This window comes from Scylla paramamosain, chromosome 33 (genome assembly GCF_035594125.1).
Source record: "Scylla paramamosain isolate STU-SP2022 chromosome 33, ASM3559412v1, whole genome shotgun sequence".
In the NCBI taxonomy this organism is placed as follows: domain Eukaryota; kingdom Metazoa; phylum Arthropoda; class Malacostraca; order Decapoda; family Portunidae; genus Scylla; species Scylla paramamosain.
The window spans coordinates 2292501-2312966 of NC_087183.1; the positions used below are offsets into that span (position 1 = coordinate 2292501).

Sequence of the window (20466 nt, forward strand, 5' to 3'; positions counted from 1 at the left end):
CTGAAAGCGTTTGACTTGGCAAGGTGCAAGCACGGAGGCGCAGTTTCGGAGAACAATAGGAGGTATCCCATCAGGTCCATAAGCCTTTCAAGGGTTTAGGCCAGCGAAGGCCTAAACTCCTCTATCCTCTGACTACTTGAAGTAGTCAGAGGGTAGAGAAGAGGGAGGAATATGCCTTGAACCATCCAAGATAGAGTTTTTAGCAAAGGTTCGAGTGAAGAGCTCAGCTTTAGAGATAGATGTGATACCAGTGGTATCATATGGTTAAAATAAAGGAGGGAAAGAAGAATAAACAAAGTTACTGGTGATATTTTTGGTCAGGAGCCAGAAGTCACGAGGGAAGTTAGAACTTGAAGGATTTTGACACTTTTTAATTAATGAAGGACTTTTTGGATAATTGGAGAACAGACTTGGCATGGTTCTGGGCAGAAATATGAAGAAATATGAGATTCTGATGATGGAATGCCCATGTATCTTTTGTGGGCAACTTCTCTAGAATAGACAGTGTTAAACAAAGGTTTGGAAGGTTTAGGTCGGGAAAAAGAGAGAAGAATGTACGCCTCCGTGTCAGAGACTCTGTTTTGCGTTCGGCACACAAAGACGCATCTTTCACACGAAAGCAGTAGTCATTCTAAAGAAAATTAGCAAAATATCTCTTAAGTAGCAGAGGAAAAAAAAAACAAAGGCACTTCCACTTAGGGGGATCTTGAGGAGGGATTGCAGCGACTGGACAAGATACAAATATGAGACTGTGATTGGAGGAGCACAATGAAGAGGAATTGGCAACAGCATTAACGGAAGGATTAGAGGTTAGGAAAGGGTCAAGAATGTTGGTAGTATCTCCAAGACGGTCAAAAATACGAGTAGAATGTTGCACTAATTGTTTTAGGTCGTGGAGTATAACAAAGTTGAAGGCTGGGTTCACTAGGATGGTCAGTGAAGGGAGAGGAAAGCTTAATTTGATGATGAATAATGAAGTCTCCTAAAATAGAGATCTCCGTAAAAGGGAAGAGAATAAGTATGTGCTCCATTTTGGAAGTTAAGTAGTTAAATAATTTTTTTTATAGTCAGAGGAGTTGTGGGAGATTGTAAAATCGCTAATCTCATGTTAAATTGTTTGTGTTTTGCTCATATCTCCATCTTACTGATCAATTTCTTTCAATGAAAAAGAAATGTAATCAGAAAGGATATAAGAATAATTCCTACTCCCTATTTATTTTTTTTTATACAATATATATATATATATATATATATATATATATATATATATATATATATATATATATATATATATATATATATATATATATATATGTATATATATATATATATATATATATATATATATATATATATATATATATATATATATATATATATATATATATATATATATATATATATATATATATATATATATAACTTTAAACAAACATTACAATAGTAGGAACTATTCTTCTCTCATGCTTTCATAAGCTGCAATAGAAAATATATGTGTAACAAAAACTCGAAAAGAGATATTTTTTATATGGCAAAATTCACCAGTTTGTGAAATTAAGCGATAAAGTTAAAGGAGTTACTGTTATTTACTTGTTGCAGCTAGAGACTTGAAATTCACAGGATATTTACATCAGAGTATGTGAAAAAGCATAGTTTTCTTTTATTAGTTACTCCGATTGGTTTTGTACATAGGTGATTCTTGATTTCACACTTTAATTAAAGCGGGAATCGCCTAGGTCGTGGAATTTTATTACATTTCGCAATATTTCAAATTAAAAACCGGTGTTTCACTGTTTAAAATCAATAAAATATTAATGAAAACGATATCTGATGCAGATCTATTGATTATTTGTTGGATTTACGACGAAAAAAAATAAATATTTTTTTCTATTTTTTGTATATAAACTCGAAATATTATTTATAGTTAAACCTACCAATCTCTGATGTTGCACGCAGAGAAAGAACTGTAGAGTTTTACATTGCACTAAAGAAAAAGACTACCTCCGAAAAAAAATGTGGAAAAAAAAATATCGTCCCTGTATCGTGGTGCATAAAACCGCTGAAATTCATGACGGAACATCTCATTGCATTAGATGAAAAAAATAAAAATAAATAAATAAATAAAATGTTACATATAAAAAAAAAAAAAAACGGATGAAAAAATACAAAAGAAAAAAATATTCATGTCGATCGGCAATAATTCCTCCTTAGTTGAAGGGTATACAGTACAGATAAATTTAATTTGAGAGCGGCTCTATAGTCTAAGCTAGAAAGTGGAAAACAGGGAAGATTAAAGAGCGTGGGTTGGAGAGCAAGTCACTGCGCACATCGATGCAACACCCAGCTTTAAATTTGAAATTAGGATAGAGAAAGTAGATAGGAGCAGAAAATGGGCTACTGTCAATTTCCTCAGACTTCTGTGTTTCGGTGATGAAAAAAAAAAAAAAATGTTGCAGAAATTAACGAAGAAAAGGTTGAGAGTTGTGTCAAGACACTTAGGGCTGATACCAGAATATCAGTCCGACCTAGGGAATTTTGTGGTCCCTTTCCCAGACAGGGACTCCGAGGCTGGTGTAAATTGTCATACTTAATTCAGAATTTTAAGTGAAGAGTGTGCGTATCATTAGGTGAATGTACTATTGTTTGAAGGAAAAGAGTTGTTTTTAGAAAGCAGACAATGACTGCCTCTGTGTTTTGAGACAGAAAGGGGAACGTTCAGTGAGATCCTGGGTTATTGAGAAGTTCACAGCACCCTCTGATCATGTGTTTCAGACGTCAGTGGGAGTATAATCATCGTTTCGGCAGTCCTCCTCCTCTAGTTATACTAGTAGGGTGCTGCATTAATTGTTCTAGGTCGTGGAGGATAGTAGAATTAAAGGCTAGTTGAACTTGCTGGTCAGTGATAGGAGAGGAAAACCAAATCTGGTAATAAGCACTAAAATCTCCAAGAATGGAAATCTCGAAATAGAAGAGGGTCATAGTGTGCTCTGTTTTGGAATTCAAATATTAAAAAAAAAAAAAAAAATGTAAATTTTGATGTCTTAGATGAGAGGTATACAGTAAAGATAAATTAAGTTTGAGAGTGACTTTGCAGTCATAGCCAGATGGTAAAAAAAAATCGGGAGATTCAAGAGCATGAGGACGAGATTGGGTTGTTGCTCACATAGTCACAACAATCGGCTTTGGATTGAATATGAAAATAAAGAAAGTAGGAGGGAACAGAGAAGGGGCTACTTGTCAGGTGATTCAGACACCTGTGTTTCACTGAAGAAAGGATGAAGTTTAGTAGAGAAGAGGTGGTGTTCTACAGATTGAAAATTAGTTGTAAGGCCGCGAATGCTGCAAAAAATATTGAAAAAAAGTTGAGGGATGTGTCAATATACATAGGGTCGATGCTAGAAAAAACAGCACGCCGAGCTGCGAACATTTGTTTACCTCTTTCCCAGATTAGGACTACAAGGATAGTGTAGGAGTCGGCATTGAAATGAAATTTCATTTCATGAAATGAAATTTCATGAAATTTCAGTTTTGTGTGAAGGGTATGTATATATTACATGCATGCAGAGTTGTTTAAAGAAAGAGCTGTCTTGAGAGGGCAGGCATTGTCCTTTTGTGAGACACAAAGGGAGACGTTCAGTGAGGTCACAGCACCCTTTTGGTCCAGTATGAAACGGGTTCACTACATTAAACTACACTGGGAGTAATTGTCATTTTGGTAGATGTCTACTTTTACTTATGATGTCTAGGTTAGGCTCACCATTCCAGTTCATGAGGCACAAGTCAAGTAAGCATGTCCGTCCGAGCGAAGACTCGTTGGCTCTTCGGTCGAAACTAGAATCTTTCGCTTGTTCCTGCTCACCTGGCCTCTCTCCCTCTGTCATCCCTCCCCAACCGAGGATATATGTACACACTTAAGAAAAGTTAAAAGCCACTAATCTGTCAAAGGCACAACCAAACTCCATCTTTCCTTCTTCAAGCATCGATTACGTGTACACTGGCAGGCTGTACATATATATACATATACATATTTTTCCATGTGTTTTACCCAGTATGTTTTCCTTCAGCTATGTTTATTCTATACTATCTTTTGTGTATGTTGTATTAGTGATGGGATAATTGTTGTTTCTTTTATTTAGTTTAAGTGTTAATTTAAGTTTCTTGTTTAAGCATATAAATTCTTGTCTTTACTTCAGTTTTAACTCAAATGTATTCAGCGTATTGTTAAAATACATGTAATATTAACTACCTCTTTACCATATCCTTTTGAAGGCTTGAGTACTTTCACACAAACTATACGACCTATCTTATCTGTGGATGTCGGCTTGTCACATCTGAATCAATTATAAAATCGAGGTTTATGAAACTACTGTCTCCGCATTGCAGGCATACACATCCCCATCACGATGGAAACAAAAGCGTCCATTTTTTCACCACTGCCGGACATCGCACTTGTGTTCTTGGTCTTGACTGGCATAGATAAAAGCCTGATGAAGGAAGCGTGTCAAGTGGCGTCGGCTCTTCAACCTATGAAAAAAGGGTAAGTGTGTGATCGACATCATAATTTCTAAATCATAATCATAAATAAATGAATAAATAAATATATAAATGAATAAATAAATCAACAAATAAATAAATAAATAAATAAATAAATATATATATATATATATATATATATATATATATATATATATATATATATATATATATATATATATATATATATATATATATATATATATATATATATATATATATATATATATATATATATATATATATATATATATATATATATATATATATATATATATATATATATATATATATATATATATATATATATATATATATATATATTTCACTATTTCTGTATTTTTATCTCATATATACATATCTATCTATCTATCTATCTATCTATCTATCTATATATATATATATATATATATATATATATATATATATATATATATATATATATATATATATATATATATATATATATATATATATATATATATATATATATATATATATATATATATATATATATATATATATATATATATATATATATATATATATATATATATATATATATATATATATATATATATATATATATATATATATATATATATATATATATATATATATATATATATATATATATATATATATATATATATATATATACTCGGCTGCATCCAATCTGCACCAGGGAAACGAAATTGTAAAATGCCTGGAAAGAAAAGCGAGAACTTGATTGAACTTTCTTTTTTTTATTTTCATTGTTCAGTTTTTTCGTTCATTATATATATATATATATATATATATATATATATATATATATATATATATATATATATATATATATATATATATATATATATATATATATATATATATATATATATATATATATATATATATATATATATATATATATATATATATATATATATATATATATATATATATATATATATATATATATATATAAAATGAACGAAAAAACTGAACAATGAAAATAAAAAAAAGAAAGTTCAATCAAGTTCTCGCTTTTCTTTCCAGGCATTTTACAATTTCGTTTCCCTGGTGCAGATTGGATGCAGCCGAGTATATATATATATATATATATATATATATATATATATATATATATATATATATATATATATATATATATATATATATATATATATATATATATATATATATATATATATATATATATATATATATATATATATATATATGAGATAAAAATACAGAAATAGTGAAATGATAGGATATATACACACGAAATATTGAATTTAATATTAGAAAATATGAAAGAATAAAACTGAAAATAAAACACACATATAAATATAAATAAATAAACAGATAAATAAATAAATAAATAAATAAATAAATAAATATATATATATATATATATATATATATATATATATATATATATATATATATATATATATATATATATATATATATATATATATATATATATATATAATATGAACGAAAAATATGAACAATGAAAATGAAAAAAAAAAAGATGAAAGTTCAATCATGTTCTTGCTTTCCTTTCCAGGTATTTTGCCATTTCGTTTCCCTGGTGCAGTTTGGATGCAGCTGATTGGCGGGATATGTTTGGCCACCTGGCGGCAGCAGATGTCAGGGTGGGGTGGGGAGATATTTGGATACCAAGCGGAATCTACACGTTTGAGGAGAAAACGGAACAGAGCCATCTTGCTAAAACTTTGTGGCAATGTAGGGTTTGGAGGTGAGTGAGTGTGACTGTGTGTGTATGTGTGTGTGTGTGTGTGTGTGTGTGTGTGTGTGTGTGTGTGTGTGTGTGTGTGTGTGTGTGTGTGTGTGTGTGCGTGCGTTTGTGTGTGTGTGTGTGTGTGTGTGTGTGTGTGTGTGTGTGTGTGTGTGTGTGTGTGTTTGACCACTGTCCAGGTCATATGTGTCTGTCCACGCTCCCACTTCCTGTGGTCACGTCAGGCTAGTCGACCTTCATCCACACCGGCATCCCTCTCCTCATTGCCCATATCACAACAGGCAGTCCTTGCCCATACGTGTAGTGTTTTCGTGTCTTCCACCGCCCTCTCCCTAAGACACCTTCGTTGTTCCAGGCCCTCTCCCAGCGCCCACATGTACTGTGGTGTTCTTGTGTGCCCTGCTCAGTGCCCTCGATTAGATTTTTCCTGTGAACCGCCAATCACTCCCCCCAACGCCTGTGTCGCCACAGGACACCCTAGCGCCCACATATGATGTCATTACTCGTGTCGCGACCCTTCTACTAAGACGCCTCTGCCTCCTACGACTCTCGGTATTGGCTTTGCTTGTGCTGCCACACATTTATCAAGACTCCCCAGGCTCCTTGGACTGCCTCAGCGTCCACTCATTTCCTTCTAGTCACTAATGTGTCTGCATCCTCGCTCTAAAATCGCGGCGTGATCGTCCTCTAGGAACGCCGATAACACCGAACCGTTCCCCTCTTCACCTCTGTCTCTGGTCGTTGCCCTAGTGACCTCCCGTGACACCTGCCCTCTCATGGCAATGCCCATGAATCTGTAGGACATCTTGTCCTTCTGCTTCCTGGGTCCCACAGCGGCAGGCTGCGCCCAGCTTTCTCGTGCAGGCAGCTGCACCCCTCTGCCCGCAGGTAGCACGTTCCTTGGGACTCCTTCCTTAGGCCTCTCCCACTGTCGACCCTCCCTTCTCATAGGATTTTATCCCACCTTCACCTACTCTGATCTAACCCACCCTAACACCACTCACCCGACCTCACTTCACTAATTCACCTCTCTCTCTCTCTCTCTCTCTCTCTCTCTCTCTCTCTCTCTCTCTCTCTCTCTCTCTCTCTCTCTCTCTCTCTCTCTCTCTCTCTCTCTCTCTCTCTCACACACACACACACACACACACACACACACACACACACTCGTCTGTCCTCACTACTAAGCGCCTACATGACCTCTACTCCTCCACTATCGGCCTGTCTACATGCCTGCACAGTTTGTTGGGGGGAAGGGAGTCACACCTGTGTCAACTTCAATGCCCGCACCTGCGCTTCTCGAAACGAGTTCTTCTACCGCAGAAACGGGACAGGCCCAGGCCTCTGTGAGCGGAAAAGTAACTGTACTATTAACCAGCGTACACGCAGCACGTGCCCCAAATGCTGACTACGAAAATGCCGGGACATTGGCATTCGACTCGTGTTCAAGCTGCCCTCTTCCTCTCACAGCACCCTTCTGTAGTGACCCTTGCAAATATCCATCCGCAACGTCCAGTAAAATATGCATATATATTGTGCAGATATATATTGTGAGCGGCGATGTAAAGCAAAGACAAGAAGTAAGAACAAATGGAAGAAGAAGTGAGGGAGAAGAATGAAGGAAGAGAGAGAGAGAGAGAGAGAGAGAGAGAGAGAGAGAGAGAGAGAGAGAGAGAGAGAGAGAGAGAGAGAGAGTACAAATGCCAGACATACGACTGGGGATGATCGTTTGCCATGAGATTACCGTAAGAATCCTGACGCACATAGATCCTCTTTACCAAATTAATTTACCCAATTTCTAAATGTCTTTTTAAGTTGAGTCTTACAAAAGCAGAAGAGTTGCTCATGAAGATAAAGTGATCTGTATCCACCTAGCACCTAAAACTTAGTCGTTAGAATTGTCAGAAGTGAAGTGTTTTATTCATAACAGCACTAGCTGAGAGATAGCTGGCGGGCGGAACTCATGCGTGTATATATGAAGTCACCACACCACCTCCCCTTTTCCCCCTAGCAGCCAAATGGGAGAGTGGCACACTTCTTACGTACAGTCACTATCCAGAGCTTATATGAGACGGACATACTAAGACAGGTAGTAGTATTTGGTGGAGACTGGGCCGGGAATATAGCTAGTCGGGTCAGTTGCTACAAGGTGATAAGTGAGTAATTACCGGCTGTACACCTCGGCCTATCCAAGTACCATAAGAGTCTCTGTAGTACTCTCCCAGGGAGTGTAGTTAACTGGAACCCATTCCAAATTAGGGGAGTGATTCCTAAGCTGCATGTGTGTGCGTGTCAAGTTCTGATACAGTGAGAGGTGAATTTCCCTCCTGTGTGTTTGTGGGCACTTGTCAGTATTTGTATCATTTTGTATTCTTGTTTTGTGTTGAATGTTACTGCGTCAGGATCCTGGAGGGCGCTTGACCTGCAGAGGACTCAGGTCATTAGCAGTGTAGTGAAATTTACTTCCTCCTTAGGCCTTGATCAGGCCTGCAATTCAGGAGGCGGTAAATGGCACTACTCGTCTAGTGGCTATATAACACGCTGATGGACAGTGGGAGTTTTCGTTGAGTAGGCAATTGTCGAGCGGTGTTTTATACCTCAACCATATATGTGTTGTTGTTTCTTTCTAGACGTGGTTGACGATTCTTGCCCAACTGGGGGAGTTTGTTGTCGGTGTTGTATTTCCTTTGCCTGTGGGTGGCTAAAACACACTGGCGGCTTTATTCGTGTAACCTGGAGTTAGGCCCCTTGGCAAAAAGAGTGCATGATTAAAAAAATGGACCTTGTAACCCATATTAAGCCCTGCATCCAGTCACCTAGGCAGTGACTTGGTGAAAGCTAATCCAGGTGTGGGAGTTATGTGAAGGGGCTGAAAATTGTGGTCGTGACAATATACAGTAAATAAAATGAGGAAGAGGAGCAGGAAAAGGCTCAACTTCTAGTCTTATTCTACCTTGAGATGAAGTTGAGGACATTGCAACAAATGGTCACCCAACACCCCAGACCAGTCAATGCCCAGCCGCCACCAGCTGCTGCCACCACCAGCCTTCACCCCAACCGCCATGCTGCCACACTGGCGCTATAGTCTTCAGTCATGGCATCAAGCCACCACTGGCATCAAGGCACATCTCCTCCATCGGCACTACGCCACCATGGTTCCACACCAGCATACAGCACCAATGATTCCACGCCACTACTAGCTATGTGTTCATCCAACAGACATTCCGATAACACACCTCATCACTCCGTGTGGCCTGTTCAGATGTGCCCGGATGCTTCTCAAAACGGGTTTTGTAACCCAAAAAGGGTTACAAAATGCAACACTGCTTAATGCTATATTGCCCATCGCAATGCTGCTCAACGCCCCAGGAACCCACGCTGCCACGTTGCTCAACGTTCCACGCTGCTTAACTCCCTACGAAGCTCGATGCACCAGCTGTTTGACACTTCATGCTGCCAAGATGTTCGACGCTTCACACTGTTTAACACTCTACACTGCCTAACGCACCACGCTGCTTGACGCTGCCACTCTGCTCAACGCCCCACGCTGCTCAACGCCCCACATTGCTCGACGCCTCATCCTGCCACGCAGCTCATTACCCAACGCTGCCCAACGCAACGATTGGCAGCCCCACCGCAACAGCATGCAACTCACCGCAACGGCATGCATCTCACCGCAATGGCACACAGCTCACCTGAACGGCACGCAGCTCACCGAAACGGCATGCAGTTCCACACAACGACATGCATCTCAACACATAGCAATTCAACGACCCTGCTCCTCATGTCCACAAACGTTGAAAAAATATGTTGTTGCTCTTTCCTTGTCAATGGGGGGGGGGTGGTCTTGTAGTGACCGGTGTAAATATTCACTGTTTTCGTTAATTTCATTTGCATTGCCTATCTAGCACTCAACTCGCTTTTCCATAAATGCCCAGTAATATATATATATATATATATATATATATATATATATATATATATATATATATATATATATATATATATATATATATATATATATATATATATATAATGTCTCCATAGACGGAAAGGAACAGCAAAAGACTTAACTTCTAATCTCACTCTACCTTGGGACGGACCTGAGGACGTCGCTACACCTCCAACTAGGCAGGCCTACTAACAACCCCATGTTTCTTCTGCAACTCTGTGAACGACAGGAAACAAACCCAGGCCTGTGCCAACGCCTAGTTCACCTTACTTGCATAGAGCTCACGTGTACTCAAGGGAATACTATCCCCATTTGGCAGTGCAGATTGCTGGCGTTCCACTGTTGTGGCCAGACCCGTATGCAACTCACCTCCAACCAAGGCCCTACTCCCACCAACCTGGCAGTGTCACTGACCGACCTCAAGCGACACACACGTGTGCAGAAGCATATACCTCATCAAAAACGACACCAGGTCGCCTGTCAACTAACCGACCTCATCTTCAACGCCACCGAACAAAACCCGGCAATCGCCTGGTGGAAGCTGCTTTCCTGTTGTGAACCAAGATGTTGCATGAATTTGATATATAAAGGTTATAAAGGCATCACATCAATTGCAATAAGCATTTCATAATTAAGTAAATCTTCGTACACCATACAAATCTATCATGCCAAATATAAAACATCAAGCAAACAAATATAAACATCACATTCCTCCTCTAATAAGATAATCATAATTGATTTATAGACTGCATTGCAATCTCAAGCTCCACGTACTTTTAAAGTTATTCCATCTATTACGATCCCTCTCTGGTCAGGCCCTCCGGAACCTCTGGTTCTCTCTCTGCTACTCTCTGCTACTGAATTATTCCACTGTTACATGCTATAATATGCAATCGTTTCGGAATACCTGTTCCTTCGGAAAATTATCTTTATTTTCCTAACATTTTACACATCTGCAATTCACATTGCTCATTTTCGCATATGATCCATCCACAGGCGTGGTGCTTGATACAGGCGCCAGTGAAAGAGTAAGGGCAGTTTGAAGGAGGAGTGTATGTGGGCGTGGATATTTTTTTTCTATAGGCAGACTTGTCCTTCCTGGTGCTTCACTCGTCCTCACGCCCCCTGACCTACTTTTACTTTCTGTTTCAATCACTTTCTCTGCTTTATCCCCTACATCATTACCGTTAATCCCCTTTGACTCAAGCTACCTTCCTAGGTTTTATGGTTGTCTTCTTGTTGTGCACTGCGTGGGTCCTGTGCTCATGTTTGTTTTCTCGGCTCCCTCGATATCAAGTGCTAATTACTTTCCCTTTTCCTGGTAGTATGACTTGCTTTTCTCTCTAATCCATTCATCTTCTCCATTTTTTTTTTTCTTCTAACTTATTATATTTGTTTTCTTCTTTCTTCTTCTTTATTTCGTCTTCTTTTTCTTTCTTCTTTCTTTTTCCTTGATAATACAATATATGCTGTGGTGTGGGATCACCACAGGCCTCCCCCCTCAAGTACCGCGTCCGCGCACTCAAAAGGATAGTGTGAGGCTGCCTGTCCTCATCCAGGGATGGGACAGGGATTAGTGGTGGGATCAGGGTCACCGTTCAGAAACACAAGTATGGGACAATCTCACCATCTCAGGGGAGCCCGCAGTGGACAGCTAGGCAGCAATATTCAATGAGCCATCACTTCGTACTCGCTCCACCCGGGGTAGTATACTGCAGTATACTCTGTATACTCATGTAGGGGCAAAGAGTCCATAATTTTCTGCTAGAAAGCCACATATTCGACGGAAAGAAAACCATTGGGCCATGAAGAGGGCACACCAATAATTTGTGGAAAAACATTTCAAAACAATATGTATATTATCAATATAAGATCAGTAAGAGGGCATGTCAAGCAGAAATCATATTATAAGATAAGTCAGGAAATGAGTTCCTTTTTTTGTTTATCTCAATATTATCAGAGGAGGGATGCACTATTATAGACATCTTAGTTATATAGAAATAATATGAGGGAGTTTATCTTGCAGCATCAAAATGGTGTCAACAAGAATTACTCGAAAGTAGTAAGTGGAAACTGAGGCAATGCAGTCAAAGATTATATAATAGCAATATCAGACTAATTTTAACTTTTCATAACACTAAGAGGAAATAATATCTTGTATGGTGTCGGAACATATAGAAAGCAACACTGACAAATATTAGATACCATATTGTTAAAACATATTTTAATCATGGTTTCAAATTATATATTTCAATTAATAGGAATTGCTGCAATAAATTAAAAACTAAATATTCAGCAAGTTTCCAACATAAGTAAGTGTACCATTAGCGAAGGCATTTGACTGTGTTCCGTTGTCGTAATTAGATTTATCTCAGTAATTCACCAATGTAAGGTAGCAGTTCCAACTTTTCTAGTATATGAGGAAATATTTAACTTTTTTTCATAGATATATATAGTCTTGGAGGAAATATTTCCGTTTTCTAATTATAATTTTATATTAAGCCATTCTGTGGGAAGAAATTAGATTATAGGTTGCCATGGAAAGGATTTTATAGGATTAAGCCACATTTGAGTCAACAATATTGAATCTTTGTAAACCTTAATATGAAATACATCAATTAAGGCATTGATTGCCTTATAATGCTTGACAACAGTAAATTGGTACTTCAAGATAACTGCAACTTTTCATGACCAATAATAAACATCAACTCTTGCTTACAGATGTATATCATATAACTTCCTGAAATATTTATTTTATTTTTCCACATTCGTCTTATCATAGTAATCATAATCTTCATCATTTACTTTGATATTAACACATCTATATCTTCAAATCTATTACTGTATCTTAGAGATATTTATTTATTCTTGTTTTGCCCCTGAGCCCTTCTACATGAAGATATTTCGTTTTATGAGAACAGTAATACTTTTCTAAATTGTTCATTTGCTGTCGATTTGCGGTGACTATCCCAGTCATTATTTTCACAATTACATCATCAACTACCGCAGTCATTAAGATGTTTTCATACACAATATAACACCTACCAAGATATTATTAGTGTTGTTGTCATATTTTATTGATATCACTATCCTGAACTCACTAATTCTTCATGTTATCATAAAAGGGATTAACTGTGGGCTTAAAAACAATTATCATATTGTATGGTACAGCACTACACATGACGGTACTTTCGGAGAGCATAACATTATCTGACAATATAACTTCTTCTTCTTCTTCTTCTTCTTTTTCTTCTTCTGCAGCTGCTCCCATGTTCATATGGGGTCGCTGTTCCTCACTAGTCTTCTCCACAAGCCTCTGTCCCCAACCTCCTCTCCACTCAATCCTCTCTCCCTCAGGTCCTCTCCAATGCGATCCTTCCACCTTTTCTTTGGTCTGCCACGTCGTCTTCTTCCCTCCACTTCCATATCCAATATCCTTCTGCCGACATACCTTTCTTCTCGCCTTTTGATATGACCGAACCACTGAATTCTGCTTTCTTGTACTTTCTTTGTCACCTCCGTTACTTTGGCTGTTCCTCTTATAAAATTGTTTCTCCCTTTATCCCTCCTTGTCAACTCAAGCATCCACCTTAAAATTCTCATCTCAGCAACCTCCAACTTATTCTCCTGTGCTTTCTTTATTGGCCACGTCTCCGCACCATATAACAATGCGGGTCTAACCACCGATTTGAACACTTTCCCCTTTACTCTGGCACTAATTTTTCAGTCACAGAGCACTCCAGTTGTTCTTTTCTAATTCTTCCAACCCGATTGGATACGGTGAATGATCTCTCCATCCAGGCTACCGTCCGCTGATATATGAGAGACCAAGTATCTAAACTCCTTGACACCCTTTAACTTAATATCTTGCATCCATACTTCGCTCTCCTGTCGACCATTAAAATTCAGATATTCCGTCTTCTCCCTGCTAATTCTCAAACCTCTCCCTTCCAATGCTCCTTGCCATCTCTCCAACTTTCTCTCTACCTCATCTCTACTTTCATCCACCAAGACGATGTCATCCGCGAACAACATGGTCCACGATGCCTCCTCCTTTATATTTTGAACACTATCATCCATGAGTAGATTGAACAGATATGGGCTCAGAGAAGATCCCTGGTGCAGACCCACTCTCACACAGAACTCCTCTGTTGTTCCCACACTGCTCCTTACCCTCGTCCTTGAGCCTTCGTACATGTCCTGGATCACTCTCACATACTTCTCTGATGTTCCTTTCCTTCTCATACTAGCCCAAACTTCCTGGTGTGGTATTCTATCATAAGCTTTTTCCAAATCAATAAAAATAAGGTGTAACTCTCTTTGCTTCTCCCCATACCTCTCCAGTAGTTGTCTTAGCGCAATGATTGCATCGGTAGTACTTCTCCCCGGCATAAATCCAAATTGTTCCCACCTGTGTTTCTCCCCTTACTCTTCTCTCAGTTATCCTTTCGTACAGTTTCATTGTATGCGACATTAATTTAATTCCTCTGTAATTTTTACAGTCCTGTATGTCTCCTTTCTCGTATATTGGGACAATATCGCTGCATCTCCATGTATTTGGGATTTTCTCCTTCTCATAGATCTTATTTACCAACCAACACAGCCACTCAAGTCCTTCCTCTTCTAAACTCTTCCACACCTCTACAGGTATGTTATCCGGCCCTGTTGCCTTCTCATTGTTCATCCTCCTCAATGCTTGTTTGACTTCCTCCCTTGAAATTGCTGCTGTTCTCCTGTCATTTGGTTCCCCATCCTCCAACACTCCTCTTGGGTTTTCCTCATTCAAAAGTGCCTTGAAATATTCTTTCCATCGCTCTCTTATTTCATTGTCATCAATTAGAACTCTTGCTTCCTTATTTTTAACCTGCTTAATATGCGTAAAATCCTTTGTTGACTTTTCTCTCTGTCTTGCTAGTGCAAATATCCTCTTCTCACCTTCCCTGGTACATGTCTTCCCTTGCTCTAGCTTTCGCTTGTGTTGCTGACTTCTTCGCTTCTTTAATTGCTTCTCGGTAGGCTCTTTCTGCTTCTTCATTTCCCATTCTTTCATATATTTTCTTTGCCTCCTTCTTTGCCTCAACTTTCTCTCTCATCTCATTATTCCACCACCAAGATTCCTTATCCTGCTGGGGGTCCTTGCCTGATGTTTTCCCACATACTTCTTCCCCTATCTCAATTATGTGCCTGCTGTTTGTTGTCCACCATGTGTCTGGATCTTCAGCTTCTACCATCCTGTCCAGCATTTTGATTTTAAACTCCGCTTTCAACTCCTCATCCTTCAACCTCCACCATATAAATCTTGATGTTCGTTGTTGTCTACCCCTTCTTTCCTCTTTCATCTCGAAGTCTATCACGATCAGCTTGTGTTGAGGTGCAACACTCTCGCTACTGATAATCTTAAAATTATTTATTTCCTTCAAGTTATTTCTCCTACACATTAAGAAATCGATCGGACTTTTCCTTCCTCCACATCTGATTTTCCCGTTTCTTATAAAAAGTATTCAAGATTGCCATGTCGAAAGCCACTGCAAAATCCACCACATTTTCACCTTCTTCATTTCTCTCTCCCACACCCCATCCCCCATGTATTCTCTCAATAACATTTCTATTTCTTCCCATATGTCCATTCAGATCACCCCCAAGGATGATTCTCTCTTCCTCACCCATCCCACTGATTTGTGCATCCATCTGTTCCCATAAATCATCTTTCTCCTCAATACTACAGCCGACTTGTGGTGCGTAGGCACAGATAATATTAATTGTGACTTTCCCATACATTAGCTTAATGCTCATTACTCTGTCACTACACCTGTTTACATTTACAATGTGTTTCTTCCACTCCGCATCCAATACCACTCCCAAACCTCCTCTTCCTTCCTTGTTTGCTCCACTGTAAAAGAGCTTGTATCCAGTTCTCTGGCCATCTGGTCTCCTGGACCAGATGGCCAGAGAAAGGATGTTAATTTTTCTCCTCTTCATCACATCCGCTAATTCTCTACTCCTTTCCGTCATGCTCCCCACATTTAAAGAACCAACTCTTTGAGCTATCTTCTTTAGCCGTGCCCGCCCAGGATACGGTAGCCTTCTCCCACTTATCGCAGCAGCAAGGCGAGGCTCCTTTGCGTTTCATACAGGGGACGCCCTAGCTGTATTCTCATACTCTTGACTTCGCTCCATGGTTTTGGCACAGGTTTTTACAGCTGGATGCCCTTCCTACCGCTAACCCTTCCCATTTATCCGGGCTGAGTTGAGCTGGCTTGCTTCCCCAATGGCTGGACAATATAACACGCTGTAATATTTACTGTGTGGAATTCTCATTTATCGATCAGCTTAATGATGACGTGGAGTGGTTCTAAGATACTTTTATCTCACTTCCTCATATTTCATATCTGTGACTTCAATATTATAATTTCACGACTACACATAACTATATCAACATGGTTTAGCAAGTTATAGTATGTCATTTCTCGTACATTTATTCTTGTAGATTTCCATACATACCTATACACAGTATATCAATCATATTCTTATTTTTCACTCAGTTTTCCTGGGTTATCTTTTAATTACTTGGGTAAGCACATCTGTAAACATCCAAACAAATACAAATGTTGTTTTAGTTATTTTTCTACACAATGTTTTTAGTGGGCATACTAATATCCTTGTGAATAACTTAAACATTTTCATACTGGGTATTGTCCAAACGAAGTTTCTAGGCTGTTCCCCACTCTTCTGAATCGACGAATTCTCAGACAGGAATTTTGCATATTTCTTAAACCTTTAATTTATGGCCAGAAAACAACTTGACAACTAAAGTACTTGTACACAACTATGTCCCTAGGTTGGCACGAAATGTGTAAGTTAGCTAAGTGCAAGACTTGATAAACACAAGGATTAATTACATCATACTCGTCTGTTTACCAAGCTTTATAAATCAGTCATTTACTTCATCTCACAACCTTCTATCTTCCTATACTGTTAATCTGAGCTTACTCAATTTCAACTTTAATTACTATAACCGTCATCATACACATAATTTCAATGACATTTTTCTTATCCTTATTGAACCTTTTAATATTATAATAATTACTCATGTCTTTAGTGACTCACCTTATATACCTTAATCTAATAACTTCCTCATTTTCAATAACCGTATATAATTTCATCACAATGACCAATTTAAGAACCCAAGATTCTTATATTTGCATCCATAAATTTTCTATAAATTCTCTAATACATATTTTCCTACGAGATTCTTCATTTACCAGTTTCCATAAACTCGTATTTTTTTTTCACAACATGCATAGCTCTTCACATAACAACGTATCTATTTTTTTACAATTCCTCAGCATATCTGATATATTTTTCCTAACACCAATTATTAATTTTTTCATCAGCCTTATATATATATATATATATATATATATATATATATATATATATATATATATATATATATATATATATATATATATATATATATATATATATATATATATATATATATATTCTGTTACTTTCAAGATCATTCAGTAATATCTAATTCAAGATATCAATTTTCCCTCAAAAATCCAATTGTCCATATTTTCCCATCATGTACCATACTAACCTCCTACATAATACACAAATATACCTTCTTTGCCCGAGATTTAATGCATGTCAGCATCAGCTAGCAATATCAGTTGTCACCTGATAATTTTCTGCTGCTACAAGTGTTCTTAGATATAATCAGTATCCGCTACAGAAACAATAATCTGTGTTCTTACACACAGGCTTTCGTCACTTGAAATTATTATCAATAAGAAGAAGGCAATAACATTAATAATATACCATTCTAATTAAACTTTATTTTGACTTTCTTCTCCTAGTAAGATCTTCAAATATTCACAAGAGCAATATTTTACAAAACATCATTATATTAACATCTTTTATTTGTCATCATTATCCTTGTCATGGTTAGTGAAAATCATTTAAGATTTTTTTTTTTTTTTTGTTACCAACATTGCAAGTATTATTGATATTCTTAAAACTATATTTCATTATTCTCCATTTGGATCACCAAAATTAATACCGCTATTATCATATCACTGTTATTGTCATTATTATTATTATTATTATTATTATTATTATTATTATTATTATTATTATTGTTATTATTATTATTATTATTATTGTTATTATTATTATTATTATTATTATTATTATTATTGTTATTATTATTATCATTATTACTATTATTATTATTGTTATTATTATTATCATTTTTATTATTATTGCTATTGTTATAATAATAATAAAAATAATAATAATAATAATAATAATAATAATAATAATAATAATAATAATAATAATAATAATAAAAATAATAATAATAATAATAATAATTATTATTATTATTATTATTATTTATTATTATTGTTATTATTACAACAACAACAACAACAACAACAACAACAACAACAACAACAACAATAATAATAACAATAATAATAATAATAATAATAATAATAATAATAATAATAATAATAATAATAATAATAATAATAATATTAATTGTTATTATTATTATTATTATTATTATTATTATTATTATTATTATTATTATTATTATTATTATTATTATTAACTTCATTTTCATTATTATTATTGTCATTATTATCATTACTATATTTATTGTTGTTATCATTATGATTTTTCAATCATATTACCATTATTATGATTATTACCATTATTTATTTTATTTTATTTTATTTTTTTTATTACCATATTACCTTTTGTTAATGACACTGTCTCAGAATGAGCGTTCTTGCTATAAACAGACCATCGAGCTGTCCTCCCATCACTCATTCTTTCTCGGGTATCAACAGACAATTACACAATTTACCGATTTAAGTAGCTGAACAAGTTACAATTTCACATATCTGTTAATATCATAGCCTTGGCAATGATATTAAATTTTACACCCCATTATCGTTACTCTAAATGCGCCACTTCCAATTTTCTTTGAATACATTTATCTTCGTTTGTTACTTGTCATATATGAGTATTAAAATTAATAAAACAATACTGACATTCCTTAATGCCATTCCGAGTTTTTCATTTTTATTTGGTCATTATGTTGAAAACCGGTTCCTTAAAAGTCTGTCATTAGGATGTAAACTGCATCAATATCTTTATCAGTATCCGTTGTACTAGACAAAATAAATAATCAACAAAGTTGCTCTTCAAATTCAATGATATTTATATTCACAGTCTATATTCATTCCACATTTCTTGCATTTCTTGCCATCTATTCATAATTTTTATATGCTCTATACTTATTTCATCTTTTCTCATATATTAATAATTATCAGTGCTCGGTATTTCCTTCATTTCTTCCCCTATGCGTATCTTTCTCTATGCTCTATATTCCTTCAGCTCTTCCTGTAAATTTCTATCCCCCCAATACTATCTAGGACTACTCAATTTTCATCATCTATCTCATCACATATATTAATATATCAGGTTTCACTAGTAAACTGTAGCAATTGCTATGTATATTCTCATTTACTTACCATTTTCAACAATATTTTCATAATGTACTGTATATACATCCTCTTTCAGGCAATAATAAAAAATTTAAACACCTTTACTGGGTAAGTGTTGTGAGTCAGGATCCAGGTGATAACCATTTAGTTGCGTGTACTACACTAGCATTTCTTCAACAGCGTTACCTCACTCAACCTCCTCTTACCAGTAAGCTTCAGCATCCTTCTATATTACAATTGTTTCCCTTCGAGTATTTCCTTGATAATTATCTAAACAAATTTTGCGGCTTTAAACTAATTGCCTACGTTGGTAACGTAAATTTCATGCCGCCTTCATTTATGAGGTGACTTAATTAATGTATAGTTTACTGCGCCTGCACATCACAATGTATGCGACCGCATTTTATCCACGGGATAAATTTGATAATTTTCAACATAACATTTCCTACTTCACAATATAACTCACAGTATTTCATATGATTCTCGCAATTACTATATATATATATATATATATATATATATATATATATATATATATATATATATATATATATATATATATATATATATATATATATATATATATATATATATATATATATATATATATATATATATATATATATATATATATATATATATATATATATATATATATATATATATATATATATATATATATATATATATATATATATATATCGATATCT

At 35.9% G+C, this 20466-nt stretch overlaps 1 protein-coding gene across 1 annotated transcript in view; it reads left to right on the plus strand.

The window, feature by feature from the left end:
* Nucleotides 1-20466, plus strand: part of LOC135089531 (uncharacterized) — a 115858-nt gene that overhangs the window by 87839 nt on the left and 7553 nt on the right. Inside the window, exons 4-5 of the mRNA XM_063985179.1 lie at nt 4384-4537; nt 6092-6283. Coding sequence (XP_063841249.1) covers nt 4384-4537; nt 6092-6283 — 346 coding nt within the window. The remainder of the gene's footprint in view (nt 1-4383; nt 4538-6091; nt 6284-20466) is intronic.